The sequence below is a fragment of the Vitis riparia genome, chromosome 1 (assembly GCF_004353265.1).
Source record: "Vitis riparia cultivar Riparia Gloire de Montpellier isolate 1030 chromosome 1, EGFV_Vit.rip_1.0, whole genome shotgun sequence".
In the NCBI taxonomy this organism is placed as follows: Eukaryota; Viridiplantae; Streptophyta; class Magnoliopsida; order Vitales; family Vitaceae; genus Vitis; species Vitis riparia.
The window spans coordinates 13,986,945-14,006,768 of record NC_048431.1 but is presented as its reverse complement, the minus strand read 5'-3'; the positions used below and the strand labels follow the sequence as shown (position 1 = coordinate 14,006,768).

Genomic DNA, 19,824 nt, shown 5'->3' with positions numbered 1-19,824 from the left:
ATAAAATATGAACCACGGAATGAATAAAAATTTAAACAAAGGAATGAACCCATTTTTAAATTCCCAAATGGGAACTTCAAATTTCCTTTCTGCCGTTCGTTACAGAACTCGTTACTTTGCGTATACATGGCCGTTTAAGCCCTTAAGCCCTGCGATGACAGGGTCATGGATTATGCACCCCATTCAGAAAATCCACAGAAACACGATTTGAGGGTGAGTTTTAGCTTCACCACTTACCTCACCGCACTGTACTTAGGTTGCTAGGGCCTAGTAGGTCATCACAATTTGCTCTCTCGCAGAGGCACTCTTGAGGATTTGCATAAAAATAATCTTCCTCCTTGCGCTTGTCTGGAATAACTCTTCGACGAGTTGGTTGTCCCATCCTTTTGTCATGTGCCCGCCGGACAGAAACTTCAAACTCACTCCACGAAAGAGTCCCATTCTGATGCAAATCTAGCAATTCCACAAGTGCTTTTCGATCTAGTAGGATGGATTTTCTAAATCCAAGGTACCTGTACTGATACTAATTAGGAGAGGTCTGCAAGATCCTTTAATGGAATTGAGTGTGTTCACTTTGTCTAAACCAAAAATAAAAAATAAAAAAATACAAAACCCTTCTTTTGAAAGTGAGTTTAAATACCTGCGGTGGCCTTCCACAAGTTTTGCCATGTTCCCATCGTAGGTGGGGATGAAAATATTACTGGAAATAGAGACCATGAAATCCAGGGCTGCCATTTGAGAGGAATGATTCTGGAATTGCTGCAATTCTTCTGGGCCTAGCAGCATTTCCTTTTTCACCTGAAATTTTAATTGCTTTGAAATATAGAAGGATCATATGCAAACACAATTACACGCAAGCAAGTCAACAAACTACAGAAAGATGGTTATAGTAAAAGCCAAACAATATTTCTAGCAAGAAAATGCATCCATTGAGTTCCTAGCATTTGGTGGGACTTCAATGGGGGGCTGAAACATGGGATTGAAGAGTCACCTAGACATTCTAAAATATTTAGATTTTCCAAAATACGTCATTACTACAGACAAACCCACCATGTTTGCATTGAACAATCCAAAGGAAAAGTGCCAAATTGACCAGTTTAGATAATTGTTAACCAGTTCTCTCCTCTTGATATAAAAGTGCCCAATGTGGGTGAAAATGAAGTGCTTGCAAGCATTTGACGAAGTTTTTAGTTTAAGAAGTTGGAATTTCACAAAAATAAAAGGATTAAGGCAAGGCACAGGGTAATAAGAAGACTCACAATCTTTGGAAATGCTGCTCTTAGTGCTGCCAGTCTCTGTTCACTGCCATAAATCTCACCAGATGCAATATAGATCTGTATGCCCTTATCAAAACCCAGTGCTTGCATAACTAAAACCACCTCCTCTGGTGTGAGAGGGCACAAACCTTGTAATCTCCTCTCTTCAGACACTATCTCTTTCTCTCTCCACCAAGGATATGCATACCTGGAAGAACAGTGCACTGTAAGGAACCTTTTTATAATATAACACATCATTTCTTAGTGCACAGCACCATATATACCACTTTTTTTTTCTTTTTTTGATGAATAGCACCATATATACCACTTTGTTTTTTTGATAGGTAAAAGCAAATGTATTAAAAAGAACAGTATACACGATGTATACAAGAAACCAAAAAGCAAAAAGGTGTGGACACACAAAAAACATCCGCACCCTATGGAGTTCCTAATCAATCCACAAAATCAAACGTCGACATGGAGCCATTCCCAATATACAATCTTACCCAATCCCAAAATAGATACAAAAAATAACTTTTAAAAGAATGATATGAAAATTCACAATTCTACTATTTCTTTCCCTCCAAATGGACCAAAAAAGGCATAACGGAGCAACCTTCCAAGCCTTATTCATTTTTCTACCAACAAGAAAGCCTCCCCAACTCAAGAGTAAACCTCTCATTGAAGAGCATCACCCACTGTACATCAAATAAAACAAAAATTAGCTGCCACAAAATACAAGCTTTTGAGCAATGAAGAAGAATATGATCACTCGTTTCTTCTTCCTCTTCGCATATGTAACATCTATTAGGCATCTTCCATCCCATCTTTTTGAACTGATCCAGAGTCAAAATCTTTCCCCAAGTTGTCTCCCAAGCAAAGTAATTGACTCTAACAGGGGCCTAGGAGTTCCAGACTATACAATGAGAGAAAGGATCCACTCTCCTACTAGCCAGGGAGGAGTAGAAAGACTTAATAGAAAAAAGACCACTCTTTGTATCAATACTCCACAGAATCCTCAAAATCCGTAGAAAGATAATGATCATGCAGCCTCTTAAAGAAGTTGTCTACCTCCTCTAGCTCCCAATCATTCAACTGTCTAATAAACCTAGGATTCCATCTACCACCATCCCAAGCATTAGCCACATGAGCATCTTTAGAGGAGGCTATAGAAAGAAGGTTTGGGAAACCATCCCTCAACGGCACATCCCACACCATTTATCCTTCTAGAACTTCACCCTATTCCCAGAACCAATCTTGAAACGCATTCTAACTTTGAAATCCTCCCAACCATTTCTGATTGTCTTCCAAACCCCCACTCCATACCTCTCTCTCACCCCATTCGTGCACTAGCTCTCATCTTCTTACCCATACTTGCCAACAATTACCCATTTCCAAAGAGGATTTCTTTCAATTGCAAATCTCCAAGACCACTTCCCCAGAAGGGCCTTATTAAAGGTTCCAAGACTTCTAAATCCCAACCGTCCTTTCACCTTTTCCAAGCAAACAACCAACCAGCTCAATAGATGGGGACTTGTTAACCAAAGCTCTCTCATCCCAAAGGAAATCACTTTGAATCTTTTCCAATCTAGATGCTACCCTCTTAGGAATGACAAAAAGGGACATATAAATTGGTAAGCTAGATAAGGTGCTCTTAATCAAGGTCTATCTTCTACCTTTTGAGAGCTATCGTCGCTTCCACCAAGCTAATCTTTTCTGAAACCTCTCCTCCACCCTTTCCCATATCTTAGAAAACTTGTAGGGAGCTCTAAGAGGGAGACCAAGGTAGGTGGTTGGGATGGCACCGACCTTCCATCCTAAAACCTCAGCAAGCTCCTCCAAATTTGGGACATTCCCTACTGGAATCATCTCACTTTTGCCCAAGTTGATCTTCAACTCGAAACATGCCTCAAACCACATAAAAACCCAACTCAAATACTCAAGGTTTTCCTTACTAGGATCGCACAAGATGAGTGTGTCGTCTACGAACAACAAGTGTGACACCTCCACTCCCACACCATTCCTCCCTCTAATTAGAAAACCATTAATGAAACCACCTTCCTTTGCCCTAGAGAGCAAGCGGGAAAGAGTCTCCATCGCCAAAACGAACAAGTAAGGAGACAAGGGGTCTCCTTGTCTCAGCCCTCTAGAATTATGGAAAAAACCTAAAGGGGAGCCATTTACCAAAACAAAGAAGCATGTTGTAGAAATACACCATATGATCCATCCTATCCACTTGGAGCCAAACCCCATTTTCTCCTTTATCGTTGGGATAAAATTCCAAGTAACATGGTCATAAGCCTTTTAATGTTCAGCTTGCATAAAACACCTCTCAAATTATCCTTAATTCTAGAGTCAGTGGCCTCATTGGCAATCAACACAGCATCCAAAATTTGTCTCCTCAAAGGCATGTTGAAAATCTGAAACTAAGAAGCTTTAAGCCTATTTGCTAGAACCTTAACCAAAAGCTTGTCCCTCCAACCAAACTAATAGGTCTAAAGTCCTTCAGGTCATCTGCCCCGCGCCCCCCCCCCCCCCCCCCCCCCACACATAACCTCAAGTTTCACAAAGTCCTAATAATGTTACCAAAACGCCAAGGAAAACCATCCGGGCCCGGGGCCTTATCTTCACACACATTGGATAAAGCTTCAGGGACCTCCTCTTCAGAGAAAACTGCAGAATCAGCACACTGCAAGCAGTCGAAGGCCAGACCATCTAAACTCGGTCTCCACTCCCCTGTTTCTGCCAGTATTCTTTAAAAAGCATTTGTGACTACTTTGATGTTATCCTCCCTGTCTGACAATACACCATCTACCCTTAGTTTGGCCATAAAGTTCCTTTTTCTACAAGCATTGGCCATTTTGTGAAAGAAACTACTGTTTTTATCCCCTTCTTTTAGCCATAACTCCCTTGACTTTTGCCTCCAAGAGATTTCCTCCGTCTCTGCCCATTTCTTAATCTCTTACACCATACCCCTTTTAACCTCAGTTTCCTCCACTATGAGGGCTCTTTCCCTTTCCTTCGCATCCCACAGCCGTAACTGAGCCAAGGCCTCCAATTTCTTAGTAGTCACATTTCCGAGAACCTCCTTATTCCAAGTTTTCAGATCTTGTTTCAAGGCCTTAAGCTTCATTGCCAGTATATGACTACAAGACCCTTGAACACTATAACCCTCTCACCAATTCCTGATAAGATCTTTGAAGCCTTCCACCTTTAACCACATATTCTCAAATCTTAAAGGTGTCTAGCCTTTCCTTATCCCTCCACCATCCAGCAAAATTGGCGCATGATCTGAAACTGGCCAACATATGGTACGAGTCAAAAACAGGATGAGCAGGAAAAAACACAAACCCCAAGGCCAAAAAGTGACTCGATTTGCTTATAGCTAAGTGCCCAACATAAAATCATCAGGCACCCTTCCCAAAGGTATTAGGCAGTAGAAGGGTAAAAAAATCTACTGATTATTTGATTTAGTGCCATCCTTTACACTTTTTTTTTTTTTTTTTTAAACAAACCCTCAATACACCACATTAGAAGCAAAGTGTGATAATGATCAATGCAAGATTGAGACATGCATCTTAACAAAATATAATAAAGGACCAAAAAAGAAACGAAAAGACAGAAAGAATATCTTAGCATTCAAACATAACAAACCTCATCTGCTTGAGTTCCTCAGCTTCTTCCTCAGTGCAGCCATGAGTACAACCTGAGAAAGCCAGCATGTCCATCTCGTATCTTAAATGCAAAGCTACAAAAGGTCCCTTTTCCTGAAGAATATGAACCAATTTGTGCCCCAAAGCCTCAATTTGAGGAGTGAATTTCAGTGCCTGGAAATTAACACGACACCTGAGTTTCTGAAGATCAAGTGGGAGCCCATTGTTTGCCAAGCGTGTATCTGTTTTGTTGAATTGTATCACCTTGTATTTACTGAAAAGTGGCAGAATCTGGACAACAGAATCAAAGACATCAGATCAGGAGTATTGCAGTAAAATGAATGGAGAGAATAGATTAACCAATTTCTCTATCAAAGAAACTTAAAAAGTACAAGCAACAGTCTACTCAAATATTCCTTTTTTTTTTCTTTTATTCTTTTTTTTTTTTTTGTCATTTCTTAGAATCAACATGCTAAACCTTAGATCATATTTTGAAATGAACTAGCATAACAAAATAATAATATAACTTTGCCAATAATAAAGATGAAACCAATATCCTCTTCGCTTTAAGGAATCGAAGAATGGAGTTTTTTCTGGTCAAATCCCTCTACTCTCTCATGGAGTTGGGAATGTCAATTCCCTTCCCTTCAAGCATTATGTAGAATTCATGGGTCCAGACTAAAACAAGCTTTTTTGCTTGGGAAGCCAGCTAAGGAAAAGAATTGATGATAAATCAACTACAAGGAAGAAGGTGGTCATTGGTGAATAGATGTTTTCTTTGTAAAATTGAAGGGAATCAATTGGTTCTATAGCAGTTTCTATTCTCCTTATTTGGCTTAGTCTATGTGCTTCCTTCCAAAATCAAAGAAACTCTATAAAGCTAGCTTAGATCCTTTGTAGAGAAGAAAAGGGAGGAAGGTTTGGAAAGTCGCTCCCCTATGCATTTTTGGACTTTGTCGAAGGAAAGAAACTAACGTGCATCTGAAAATAATGAATTATCAAATCAAAAGTTGAAATGCTTGTTCCTAAGTAATCTCTTAGCATGGGTTGGGATGTACATTAAAGAAGGCTCAATGCCTTTGATTGATTTTATTGATTGGTTAGTATGAAAAGAGAGAAAAGGGAGAATACCTAATTTTTGTTATTAAAAACTATTAATAATACACATTGGACTTAGGTACATATATACATGCTAGTGGGACCCACAATACAATAAAGAAAAAAAAAAGTAAATAACTGAAATATTTGTATACTATCTAACACTCCCCCTCAAGATGGAGCATATATGTTATATGCACCAAGTTAGTTACAAATGTATTTAATTTTAGGACGTCTAAGAGATTTAGTAAAAATATCTGCTAGTTGATCATTTTAATTGACAAAACTAGTCGTCACACATCCTGATGCGATCTTCTCTCTAATGAAGTGACAGTCAACTTCAATGTGTTTGGTCCTTTCATGGAAGACTGGATTGGATGCAATATGCAAAGCGGCTTGGTTGTCACAAATGAGTTTCATCTGTTCATCCTTTCCAAATCTCAACTCCCGAATAAGATGTTTCAGCCATATGAGTTCACATGTTGCCAGAGCCATAGCTCGATATTCAGCTTCAGCACTAGATCTGGTCACTACATCTTGTTTCTTACTCTTCCAGGATATTAGGTTACCTCAAATAAAAACACAATACCCGGAAGTGGAACGTCTATCTGTGGGTGAGCCAACCCAATCTGCATCTGTGTAACCAACAATCTGGGTATGACCTCTGTTCTCGTACAACACACCTTGGCCTGGTGTGCTTTTGATATATCGAAGAATGCGGATTACAGCATCCCAATGGCTATCACATGGTGACTGTAGGAATTGACTAACAACACTTACAAGAAAAGAAATGTCTGGACGAGTAATGGTGAGGTAGTTCAGTTTACCTAGAAGTCGCCGATATCTCCCAGGATCTCCTAAAGGCTCCCCCTGTCCTGGTATAAGTTTGACATTTGGATCCATAGGAGTGTGTACCCGTTTACAGTCTAACATACCGGTTTCTTCCAAGATGTCTAAAGCATACTTCCTTTGGGAAAGAACCACACCGGAACTGGATTGAGCTATCTCAATCCCTAAGAAATACTTGAGTTTCCCCAAGTCTTTAGTCTGAAAGTGGGTGAAAAGATGTTGCTTTAGTTTCTGAATATCATTCTGATCACTGCCTGTAATGACGATGTTGTCCACATAAACTACCAGATAAATACACTGCCCCGAAGAGTAATGATGATAGAAAACGGAATGGTCTGTTGTACTGTGAAACATGCCAAACTCCTGAACAACAAAACTAAAACGGCTAAACCATGCTCGAGGAGATTGTTTCAAGCCATATAGAGAACGGCGTAACCTGCACACTAAACCAGACTCCCCCTGAGCAACAAAACCAGGTGATTGCTCCATATAAACTTCCTTAACAAGATCCCCATGAAGGAAAGCATTTTTAATATCTAACTGATAAAGAGGCCAAGAACGCATAGCAGCCATGGAGAGCAATAGACGAACAGAAGCTATCTTGGCAACAGGAGAGAAAGTGTCACCATAATCAGAACCATAAACCTGAGTATAGCCTTTAGCAACTAAGCGGGCCTTAAGGCGATCAACCTGACCATCAGGGCCAACCTTAACTATGTAGACCCAACGACAACCAACTGTAGATTTACCAGAGGGTAAAACAACAAGATCCCAAGTGTCATTGGAGTGTAAAGCAGTCATTTCATCTACCATTGCCTGTCGCCAGCCTGGATGGGAAAGAGCCTCAGGGGTGCTCTTGGAAGAGAAACAAAAGATATAGCAGAAACAAATGCAGAATAGGGTGAAGATAATCGATGGTAACTCAAAAAATTGTAAATGGGATGAGGATTACGAGTAAATCAATTACCTTTCCGAAGAGCAATGGGTAAGTCAGCAGAAGGAGGCAGAGTCGGGGCAGGAGAAGCCGAAGGGATAGGAAATGAGTTAGCAGGTACTTCGGCCAAAGAAGGAGGAACAGCGACACGATGAAGGCGATGATAAACCTGAAGTGGGCGAGAAGGCACTGCATCAGGTGGGGAAATAATGGGAAGGGGTAAGACTTCAGAAACAGGAAAAGACTCAGAGGTGGAGAAGAATGGTGAGTCCTCAAAGAAGGTGACATCAGCGAAGAAAAAGTAGCAATGAGTCTCAGAGAAATAATAACGATAACCCTTTTGAAGTCTTGAGTATCCCAAGAAGATGCATTTTGTGGCTTTGGCAGAAAGTTTGTCCTGTCCAGGAGTGAGAATATGAACAAAGCAAGTACAACCAAAAACACGAGGAAGGAAATAAAGTGGTTGGTCAGGGAAAAGAAGGGAATGACGAATCTGATCGTGTAATACAAATGAGAGCATACGATTAATCAAATAACATGTTGTAAGAACAGCATCCCCCTAAAAACGAAAAGGAACATTACTATGGAGAAAAAGAGTCCGAGCTGTATCAACAAGATGTCGATTCTTACGTTCAGCTACCCCATTTTGTTGAGGAGTATGAGCACAAGAAGACTGATGAAGGATCCCAAGGGGAAGTGTTAGATAGTAATAGAAGAGAAAAGATCCTTATTACCAGATATGTGATCAGAAGTGCCAGAATCTAGAATCCAAGGTCCAAGAGAAGATGTGTGGGTAAGACAAGCAGAAGCATTACCAGTCTGGGCAATAAAAGTAATAGAAGCTGACTTGGTGGCCTAATAGTGAAGATAGTCATCATACTCACTGTCAGTGAAGGAAATACCCTGAGATGTGGAGGAGCTCGGAGGCTGAGGCGGCTGAGGATCAGATGACTGGGCCACGTGGGCAGTGCGGGGAGGCCGCCCATGTAACTAATAACACCGATCACGAGTGTGGCCAAGCTTATTGCAATAGGTGCAATGAGGACAATGGCCTCTACCTCGGTTACCACTGCATCCTCCTCGAGAGTTAGTTTGAAAAACTAACACAGAAAAATCTGAAGTGTCATCAGATGACAAAGTCTGAGTGCAGGAGATTCGAAGGAGGCGAGCAGACACATCATCCAAGGATGGAATGAAGGAACTGCCAAGAATATGATCGCGGACGATCTCAAGATCTGGACGGAGGCCAATAAGCGTAAGAACCATGAAGAACTTGTCAATCTGTGTTCGTTGATCCCCAACATCAGTAGTAAGAGGCATCACGGTCAAGAATTCCTCCTTAAGAGAGGCAATCTGGCCAATATAAGTAGATAAATCCATGTCTTGTTGTCTGACATTGACAATAGAAAAAGCCACCTTATAAAGACGTTGGATATCATTCGTGTATAGCCATTTCGCCTAATTCCCAAATTTAAAGCATGTTTTGTAGGTCCGAAGATGAAGCAGAATCTTAGGATCAATTAATTGCCATAACACACTACATAACTATGCATCTATCTTCCTCCATTGTACTCTATCAACCTCAGGGATATCCGTCTCCTGCGTAACAAGGTGATCCTCGTAACCTTGACCCATAAACCAAAGCTCCACAGAGGTAGATCAAGACAAATAATTTTCACTGCCAACCAATTTCTCCGAAGTAATCATAGGAGATCCAGATATAACAGAGGAAAAAATGAAACTTTTAGTAGTCATATCTACTTATTTGGAGAACGAAATATGTTTGGATCAAAGAGAGCTCTAATACGGCTTCAAACCGCGGCTGAAAGAAGAAAAACCGAGGATCTGCGGCTATGAGAGACCAAATAGTAAAGAAAAACAAATGTGGCACTACTGGAAGGGTAGAAGAACACTTCCTAAGACATGTGCAGGGCTCGAGGTGACACAAGCACAGATGGAGAGTGGCTAGACGGCATCAAGCGAGACTGGAGGTGGAAGCGCGTTGCCAGAAAGTGCTCCACGTGCCCTCACGCGCCGGCGCGTGAGGTTCAGGTCGCCGGAAAAGAAACGCGCGTGGCCGGCACGTGACTGAGATTCTCCCTTCGATGCTTTGACAAAACTTGAAGATCTCCTCCTTGCGCACCTGATGGTATGGTCGGTGTCGGAAAGGACTTCGCCGGAAAAAGTAGCCGGAAGTGAGGGTTTTCTGACGGCAATGAGGGTTTTCTGATGGCGATACGATTGACCGGAAAGCTTTAAGAGATGGGGAAGATGACCGGAATGAAACACGGTCACTGAAAGGTTTCCCATAATCGATTCACAGATAAACCAGAAATAATTAGGTTTTTTTTTTCTCCCTAAGCTCTAATACCATGTGAAAAGAGAGAAAATGGAGAATCCCTAATTTTTGTTATTAAAAAACTATTATCAATACACATTGAACTTGGGTATATATATACATGCTAGTGGGACCCACAATACAATAAGAAAAAAAAGGAAAAGTAAATAACTGAAATAACTGTACACTATCTAACAGATTCCAACTCTCGTCCCCCCTTTCAATAGAAGAATTCCAAACATCCGTCACCTATGCATCCTTAGAGATCAACAAAGCAAAAAGTGAAGGAAACAACACACACAAAAGGTTATCCCCACACCACCTATCCTTCTAAAAAAGTACCCTCCACCCAGTTCCCACCACAAAGGAACACCTAGATCTCACAATATACTAATCCTTCCTTATTGCTTTTCCACAACCTAACCTCATACCCCTCTTTTACTTCCTAAGTTGCCCACCCCCCTCTTACTTACCCATACTTACCACAAATAACTTAGTTTCAAAAAGACCCTCTCTCAACCATAAAACGCCAACTCTACTTGCAAAGAAGTGCATTATTAAGAAGTGCAAAACTTTTAATCCTCAAGCCCCATTTCCTCTTGTCACAACAAACAACCGCCCATTTAACAAGATGAGGCTTATGCTTCATAGTCCCATTACCCCAAAGAAAGTTCCTTTGAATCCATTCTAACCTCAATAGAACAACCTATGGCATACAAAACAAAGACATAAAATAAATAGGCAAACTAGATAAAGTACTTTGAAGCAAAGTTACCCTCCCACCTTTGGAAATATATTGTCACTCCCACATAGACAACCTTTTACAAAACCACTCTTCTACTCCATCCCAAACTCCTGTAGACTAAAACAGAGCACCCAAAGGAAGTCCCAAAGAAGAAGGAAGACTACTCACCCTACACCGAAGCTTAACCAGTAAATCATCGACATTTTCCAACCGTCCAACCAGAATCAACTCACTTTCCTCCAAATTAATTCTCAACCCTGAAATGGCCTCAAACCACATAAATAACCAACATAAATAAGTTATATGATCCTGAGAGGCCTCACAGAAAACCAGAGTATCATCAACAATCAATAAATGAGAAACCTACATTCCTTCTCCAAATCTACCCTTCAGCTGACAACCTAATAAAAAACCACCGGCCACCACCCTCTTCAAAAGACAACTAAGTATCTCCATTGCAATCACATATAAATAGGACAAAAGAGGATCCCCCTGATGCAACCCTCTAGAACTTGGGAAAAACCAGAGGGAGTGTCATTCACTAAAACAAAAAATCTAGTCGTTGAAACACACTACCCTATTCACCTAATCCATTTTTTGCAAACCCAAAAGTAGAAAAGACCAGTCTACATGATCATACGTCTTCTCGATGCCTAATTTGCACAAAAGACCAGTCTCATTACTTTTTAAAATGGAATCAATAGCCTCAGTAAAAAAAAGTACTGCATTCGAAATTTGTCTCCCACAAACACACTCTGAGTTGAAGAAACCACTCTCCCAATTACTTTTTTTAATCTATTAACCAACCACTTATAGAAACCATCCCCCACCAAACTGATTGGCCTAAAATCCTTCAAATCTTGAGCACCCCCTTTTTTGGGAACTAACACTAAAAAAGTGGCATTCAAACTCTTTTCAAAATTGCCACACTCATGGAACTCCTTAAAAAAGTCCATCACCTCATCTTTAACAAAATCCCAAAAGAATTTCCAAAAAGTCATAGAAAAATCATCCAGTCCAAGAGCTTTATCCCCACTAAACCCTGAAAGAGCCTGAAAAACCCCCACCTCAATGAAAGGCTCCTCCAGCCAAGCAAACTCCTAAGCCTAAAGACCTTCAAACACCAAACCATTTAAACTTGGTCGCCATTCCCCTGTAGTAGAAAACATCTGCTGAAAAGCTAAAGCCACCCCTTCCTTAATAGCTTGTTCTCCAGTAAACCACATACTATTAATCTTAATTCTAGCCAAAAAATTCCTTCTACAGTGGGCATTAGTCATCTTATGAAAAAAAACTAGTATTTCTGTCCCCCTCTTTTAACCAAAACTCCCAAGATTTAAATCTCCAAGAAATTTCTTCCAACAAAACCCACTTCTTATGCTCCTCCCTCACTCCCTCTCATGCTTGGACCTCCTCCAAAGACAAAACACAGGACTGTTCCTTTGCATCCTAAAAAGCCACTTGCTCTAACGCCCTAGCCTTCCTCACACCAAGCTGGCCAAAAACTTCTCTATTCCAGAGTTTCAAATTAAACTTCAACGCTCTCAACTTTGCATCCAAAATAAAACTGAAGGAACCACAAAAGTTAAAACCCTCCCACCAAGATTGGATTAAATCCTTAAATCCCTCTTCCTATAACCACATATTTTCAAAGCGAAAAGGCACAGGGCCTCTCTGTAACCCTCCCCTATCCAGCAAAATACAAATTTAATCAAACACTGGTCTAAGGAGCACACACAGCATTGCTCCGCTGAAATAAGATTCCCAGCCCTCAGATACAAGGAACCAATCCAATTTGGACTTCCCAAAAAAAAGGATGGAATTACTAGAAGTTGACCAGCTTCCTACCCGTACCAGAAACATTCTATTCTCTCAGCAGACCAAGAGTTGGAACTACTAAATGAAGGAGGTAACTTACTAGGTAGAAAAACAGAAGAGACCACTCTATACTTTAAGAAAGAAATGATCTTTTTTTTTAAATCCAGGTATTCTCAATCCTTTACGCAATGGCAAGTGGTTATTCAAATCCCATTCCAAGTAAAAAGACCGCCCAACAAAGGAAGATCTCTCAACCGTAAGTCCTCAATTACATCTGAAAACCTCCGCATCGCTGAAGTCAACCTTCCTCCACTATTGCGTTCATGCGGAAACTTGATCAAATTGAAACCTGCTACACACCAAGGCTTCCCCTAAAGCCCCTTAATCGCTCCTAATTCATCCCAAAAAGATTCCCTATTACTCCTTAGCATTGGTCCATAAACTTTGGTAAAACTTCAAGACAATTTTGAAACTAACATGAAACAGAAAACTACCCTACTTCCAACCTAACCAATTGTAGCACCCTTTTATCCAAAAACACTAAAATACCTCCAATAGCACCCCTCAAATTCACCATTGCCCAATCTAAGAAACGCCTTACACCAAGACTACACACCAACTAAGGAGAATTAGGCATTTATAGCACCTTCTAAGGTGGATTTTTGTTAAGGAAGCCATGCACGAGAAGCTTCTTATGACAATCAACTTAGGAGGAGGATTCAGCCTCTTGTTAATTGGTAACAATGAATTATATCATGATCACAACTTACAGTCTTCAATTTTCTCTTTGTTCAAAGTGTCTTGCTTAGCTCTGTGAAGGACACTCTGTCTCATTGGTCGAGGTCTCCATTGGCAAGGGTAGTTGAACATGCAGAGGAGGGCCCTTATGTGATTTTTTAGCATAGTTAGGAAAGTGAAATTGAAGGAACTTTGTAAGATAGAAGCAATCTCATTGGGCTTTGGAAGATACTCTTAGGAAATCTCATTTTGCTTAATCAAGTAATCCTTCCAAAGATGAAAATTTGTAATTCTTAGTGTTGGGATAGAGCCCTTAAAAGCAATACATGATACAACAAAGTTAAACATAAGCTTCCACTTTTCTATCCATTATTTACACTTATATTGATTTGAGCATTCAAACTCATATCACTTGCATTATACATAATTTAAGTGCATTAGGAATTGCATATAAGATACAAGTCATGGGTTTCTTGCAAGATGATAAGTAGTTCACGGTCAGTTCATGGATTTAAGCAATCCATTACAGGTTATAGTGCACTACCTCCTAATTGGAGGGATGATTTGTCTTGATCGTCAAAATGGGTTTCTTATGGTAAGTGCACTAATATGTATGGTTACACATTAGACAGAACCTATGGTGAATGATTACATGAGGCTATCAAATTGTCATGTTTCACCAAACTACTATATTACATGGACTCTCAACTTTGAGAGGATATTGAGTTTGTACTAAAATCAACAAGAAGTTTTGACCTATAGTTAAGACCCTAAAGTAACCATGTATTCCTTATGGATCAGGTCACTATTGATTGAAGTTGGTGGCAACAGGTATTCTCAACAAAGGAACCATGATATTTCATGGGATTAAAATAGGGTGTCCTCTTAGGTGATCCAAAGGACATGTGATCATAAAATTTGTGGTCATAATAATTCCTCAACTGGAATTTGACATATGTTCTTTATAAATTAAAGTATATCAATTGATCACATAATAGGAGGATCCATAACTCACGGATTAGAGAGGTAATCTTGATGGGTTGATAACACTACCCTATTACAATACAGACACCAATTCATAGGGAGTCTACATGCAATAAATGATAAGTCAAAAACCCAAACTTTGCATCATCTTAATTTCATAAGATATCAGAGTGTAGTTGACTCTCTTTAGTGGAGTATTGAATCAACTTCAAAATTGGATTCTAAAGGAGTCAGTATTCTCCTATGGTCCCAATGATCCCCACTCGAGCTCCTAATTCATGGAAACACATTTTATTTGAGGGATTTGGGTTTCTAGATCATAAGTATGCATAAGGGCATTTTAATAAAAACAAAAAGTTGCACTAGACCTATGGATTGATTTTCTTGATTAGACTACTTAATTAATTGGAGCCCATTAGGGTTAATTAATTAATTAGGATCCAAGTGGACTAAATTAAGTGACTCAAGCCTAATTTGGGTTGAAGTCACTTAAACCCACAAGGGGCCCTATATAAACCCCCTTAGGGGTTTAGGGTATAGGCTTTTGCAATTTTTAGTCTTCCAAAGAGCCACTAGAGAAAACTTATAGCCACCCTTAAGGAAGTAAAGAAAAGCCCACACTTTTCTCATGCCTAGACCCATGTGAGAGAAGATCCAGTGGAAGAACACCAGGTAGACAAGTTCTACAACGTTTTTCGACATTTTCATTCACTTAGAAATGATCTAGAAACATTCAGATCACAAGTATGTGTTCTAACCTCCAGATCTAATATTTATTTTGGTTTTTATTGTCATAGTTTTTCATTGCGTCAGATCTAAAGAGCCTTAGGAACAGATAATAAACCCTACGAGACCCAAAGCCAAGGAATGGAATAATTTGAGGTTCCTAACAATCAGATGTCATAAATAGCTTAGGCATGGGTCAAGAATTGCATTTTTGTCATTTTTTTCCTTTTATTTTTATGAAGTTTGGTTTTACTACAATAATACCTAAAGTAAGCTCAAGTTTAAGTTTCAAATTTGATTACCTAATAAACCAAGTTTATGAACAGTAAAGGTAGGTATCATGCAGCTGCTGTAACATAAGCCCTAAAAAACCTTACCAACTGATCTAACACTTTTAAAAGGTTAGAAATACAAAGCCAATTACATGTGGCAAGGAATAAATCAAATTACTAGGGTAATTTTATTCATTAAATTGCATTAGTAAAGGTGGAAGAGCTGAACTCTGATGCAAAAGAAAAACTTAAAGCATGATAATTTCCAAGCCTGGTTGGATCAAGCTTGAGCTTATCCATGCAAATAGTTCAAGCTTGGTCCAAACTTGAACTAAACTCAACCAAGCAAACCTTGTATAGCAGTACAAGACAGCAGTCAGCTTAGCTCACCATAATTGCATGGTTTTCTAAATTAAAAAGACAGAAGCAAAGGTAAGCATAGTTTCCAAAACACCAAAAATTTAACTATCCGTTTCTAATAGAGCTTATAAAGCAAGAAGAATTGATAGAATCAGCACGTCATTCCCTTTGCAGAACCCTAGACTCATGGTAAATGTCCCAGCTTCAAGTCACGGGAGGCTACAAATTTAGATTTTGAGGAGATGTGAGGCCAAACATAAGGGATAATCAAGGACATGAAATACAGGAGAAAAAAAAGGAAAGAATTAACAGCACATCCAGAAGAACGAAATGTTGAGTGTGGAATCACATCATATATCTTCCAAAATGATTATTGCCTAGCAAAGTTATCAACTTTTCAGAAAATAATCGAAGCACAAGGGATGAGTTCTCTGAATGATAATATTCTTTTCTTAATCAGAAACAAATTAAAGAGCAAACCTGTTCAGAGTAATATTTTTCATTTGACCAGCTGACAGGGGGCATGGCAAGTTGCTTGTATCCGTACTTCCTGCTGAACCTCTTAGGCAGCCTTTTGACAATGCGAACTTCATCTCTTAGTGATTCAATGAAATGTCTCACATCAAAGATATCCTCAAAATTACTGTAGAAAGATTCTATAAGCACACAACTTTAAAGCAGATATAAGAAGGAAAAAAGTTGCCTTCTCTAGAAAAGGAAAATACCTAGGGTCGGACCAGAAAGATGTCTTATCAAGTTCTGGGACTACTAGAGTGAGATTCAAAAACCGAGCAACAGTGACCATGTCACAGATCTGAAATGCCACAATGACTCAGTTAATAAGAAAACAAAAAATAAGGAAAACAGAGAAAGAAAAAACAAAACAAGAAGTACAAACCGCAGCCCGCATTTGGTTCAAGCCCCCATTGCAAGAAACTCTAAGAAAACCATTGCTTTGGTAGCTCCCTACAAAACTTCAGGTGCTAAGGCTATATTTGCAAAGGAAAATTTTAACAATTCCCTCAATGAAAAGCATGAATGATATGAGGTAAAATATCTAGAAATTTAGTTGAATAAGAAATACATTGACATCTAAACCAATTAGACCTTTATCATGAATATCTGAACCTGTAGAAGATGTTCCCATTAATTCCTATGGTCAACAAAACTAGCATAACAAATTCGCATGTCCCTTCTCATTTTTTATCTAACACAAAGAGAGTAATGGTATGATTTACCAATTCAAAGTATTCATAAATCATTTTTCAATGATGGATTTTGGTGAAATCTACCAACTTCACATTCTTTAAACTAGATATGTACATACTACTCATGCGAGGATGTAAGATGTGGGATTATATATGAAGGAGAATAAGTTGAGAAAGGAAAATGAGGTTATTCGTGGACATACTGTCGGGCCAGCTATTGTGTAATCGCCCATTTCATTTCATTTCATTTCTTTTCACTGTATCATGTAAAGATGAATAAATGATGTAGGATAAAAGTAAGATGAAAGAGGCAACAGTCACAGCAACAACAACAACAACAGCTACACCATTGAGAGGCATAATTAAGTTGACAAACAGCAATTAGCAAGAAAAAGTTAAAACCACATAGTCCTCTTCATCTTCCTATCATTTAATTAGTGAATGCTTTAAGTTTTGCTCCCATGCTAACAAGTCCATTAAGAAAAGCAGCCAATCTCTGGACTAGGTCTAACTCTCTAAAAATCCCTGGGTATAGTGACACCCTTTACAAAATATGATGGGATCTATAAACAATGGTGCCATCTAAAGATAGTATCATTAGTGTTACACACTAGGGTTTGCCTAGTCCCACGAACCTTTCAGATAGAGAACAGTAGCTGCAAAAACAGAATTGTGATAATCAAGCCTAAAACACAGTTGATAAATGGAATTCTCGATTTATAACTGAAACAGCCACACCCACCCACTTTCAATTAATCTTAATATTGCCATTTGCGACAATTTTAGCAATGGGAATAACACATTGATGAGCCAAATTAATAAACTCCCATAGCACATTCATAGTTTTACAAGTAGAACTAAAAAAATCCTCTTGAATTTTCAGAATTTAACTCGATTTCAAGGTTTCGAAGCAAATCGAAAAGGAAGGGAACTCACTTGCAGGGAGAGGACGAGGAGGAGGCGATAAAATAGCCTTTTCGACGTGCAACGGATACGGAGTTATCCGAGATAAGTGGGATGATATTCCAGTTAGCAAACGCGGATGCCATAGCTCCCCCACTGCAACCAACTGCACCAGACACGTCCATAGCAAAATGCTGGAGCACACACGAATAAACCACACCTGAAGACGAGTCCTTGGAATCACCGGAGCTGGAAGCTTATCGCACCTCACCTGTAAACTACCCTCAGATCTAACCTCCATTTCTCTTCTACACACTTCATTGCCACTTCATCGAAACCTTTTACTTCTCACCAATTCCAATTTTACTCAATCCGAAGCAACACATCAAACCCCACATCAACAAAAACAAAAAGTCTCGGAATCCCACAACAAGAGCCCTAGCTCCACCAAAAATACAAGACAAATCTTCAAAAAAAACTACACAAAATCTAACTCAATTAACCAACTCCACCAAGATCGACACTGTAACCTTTTAGTAAATTCTCCCTAGAAAACCGGACTTTCCGAACAACCAATGGCAGAAACCTGGAGAAAGGGGAGGTGGAATTCACGAGCCAAAAGGCAAAACAAAAATAAATAAGTCCGGCAGGCCAAAAAATTTCCACCGCCCAATTCTTTTCTCTCTGGTTCTGTTTTTTTTTTTTTTTCCTTTTCTGGGGAAATATTCTTCTCTTATTCTGAAAATGGAAGATATGTTAGGGGGTGTTTGGCTGGGTTGAGATGGAGAGGACTCCGATTTTGAAGGCCGAGATCGCCGACCTGGCCACAAACCCAGCTTCAATTCGTGCTCCGATTCTTCCGATGATTTGGGTTTGTTCGTACTTTCAAGTTTCCAACACTTGGCTTTTTTGTAATTTTTGTAGTTAATTAATTAACTTGATGAACCCAATTTGGAAAGCGAGGATACGGACGTTCATGTTGTTTTTCTTTTGTCATTCATCTCGCTTCACCAACAGCCTCAATGCCCATCTTCACATTTATGTCATTAAATATTTATTTTTTTATTTTTATTTTTCGAGGCTGTAAATTGGAAATATCGATTCATTGTTTTTGCCATTTGGAATTTGTTTGTTTTGGAAGAAGATTAGAGGATTGAGATAAGTAGGAGAAAAAGATGGGCAGCCGCACAGATTGAAGCCTACAAGAATCTTTCAAATGAAACAATGCTACAACTACGTCTTTTTCTAAATGTTTTTAAAGAAAAAAATCAAATTAATATCATATTTGGAAAGGTGGTTGGGTGGCAAATGAATTAAATCTGCTGTATTTGATAATATTTTTATTTATAATATATTTATTAAAAATATATATATTTTTTATAAGTATTTAAAGAAAGAAAAAAAAACCACCTACCCACATTTTAATATTGTTATTTAAAAACATGACAACATTAAAATTATTTTTTCAAATATAGGTATTATCTTATTCCTTTTAATCAATTTTTTTTATATATATACTATAAATAATTTATAAAAACTCCGGGGAAATTATGAGGAATGATAGCCTCTCTAGTCCTAAAGTCCAAATTGTTGATCACAAAAAGCTTCACTTAGACGGAAAGCACAGAGTATTGAATAATAACAATAGTGGAATATTTTAATTTTTAGGTAGTTTAAAATTACATGCAAAAATATTTCATATCTCATTCAAACTATACGTCCAATCTTTTCCATGTTTTGGTGATCTGGCCTGCCTTTTTCATCCCCATATTCCAAAAAATAAATAAATAAGTCAAACCGACCCCTATCTGTGAACAAGAAAACCCACATTTACCTACAAACAAAATCATTGACTTTTTTTCCATGGATTTCCTAAGCATATTTATCAATTTAGTATAGGAGTAAATCATTAATTTACTAATTTACCTAGAAAGAATTAGGG

At 38.8% G+C, this 19,824-nt stretch overlaps 1 protein-coding gene across 1 annotated transcript; it reads right to left on the bottom strand.

Annotated features, from left to right (window-relative positions):
- Position 1: 1 nt before the first annotated feature.
- Positions 2 to 18,784, bottom strand: LOC117912761 (rhamnogalacturonan I rhamnosyltransferase 1). The gene is made up of 8 exons (XM_034827464.1): positions 17,916 to 18,784; positions 16,670 to 16,737; positions 16,497 to 16,585; positions 16,252 to 16,414; positions 4,911 to 5,200; positions 1,260 to 1,464; positions 641 to 798; positions 2 to 512 (listed from the first exon to the last, which is right to left on the bottom strand). Exons 1-8 carry the CDS (start codon positions 18,181 to 18,183, stop codon positions 239 to 241), a joined length of 1,515 nt encoding a protein of 504 aa, XP_034683355.1. The 5' UTR covers positions 18,184 to 18,784; the 3' UTR covers positions 2 to 238.
- Positions 18,785 to 19,824: the final 1,040 nt, after the last annotated feature.

Bases quoted from the DNA above. Each gene is read 5' to 3' on its own strand.
- LOC117912761 (XM_034827464.1), bottom strand. From the start codon at position 18,183: ATGGAGGTTAGATCTGAGGGTAGTTTACAGGTGAGGTGCGATAAGCTT. The intron at 5,201-16,251 runs GTTTGCTCTTTA...TCTGTTGTCCAG, and splicing joins AAAAATATTACTCTGAACAG to ATTCTGCCACTTTTCAGTAA. The intron at 1,465-4,910 runs GTTTGTTATGTT...CTGTTCTTCCAG, and splicing joins GAGGAACTCAAGCAGATGAG to GTATGCATATCCTTGGTGGA.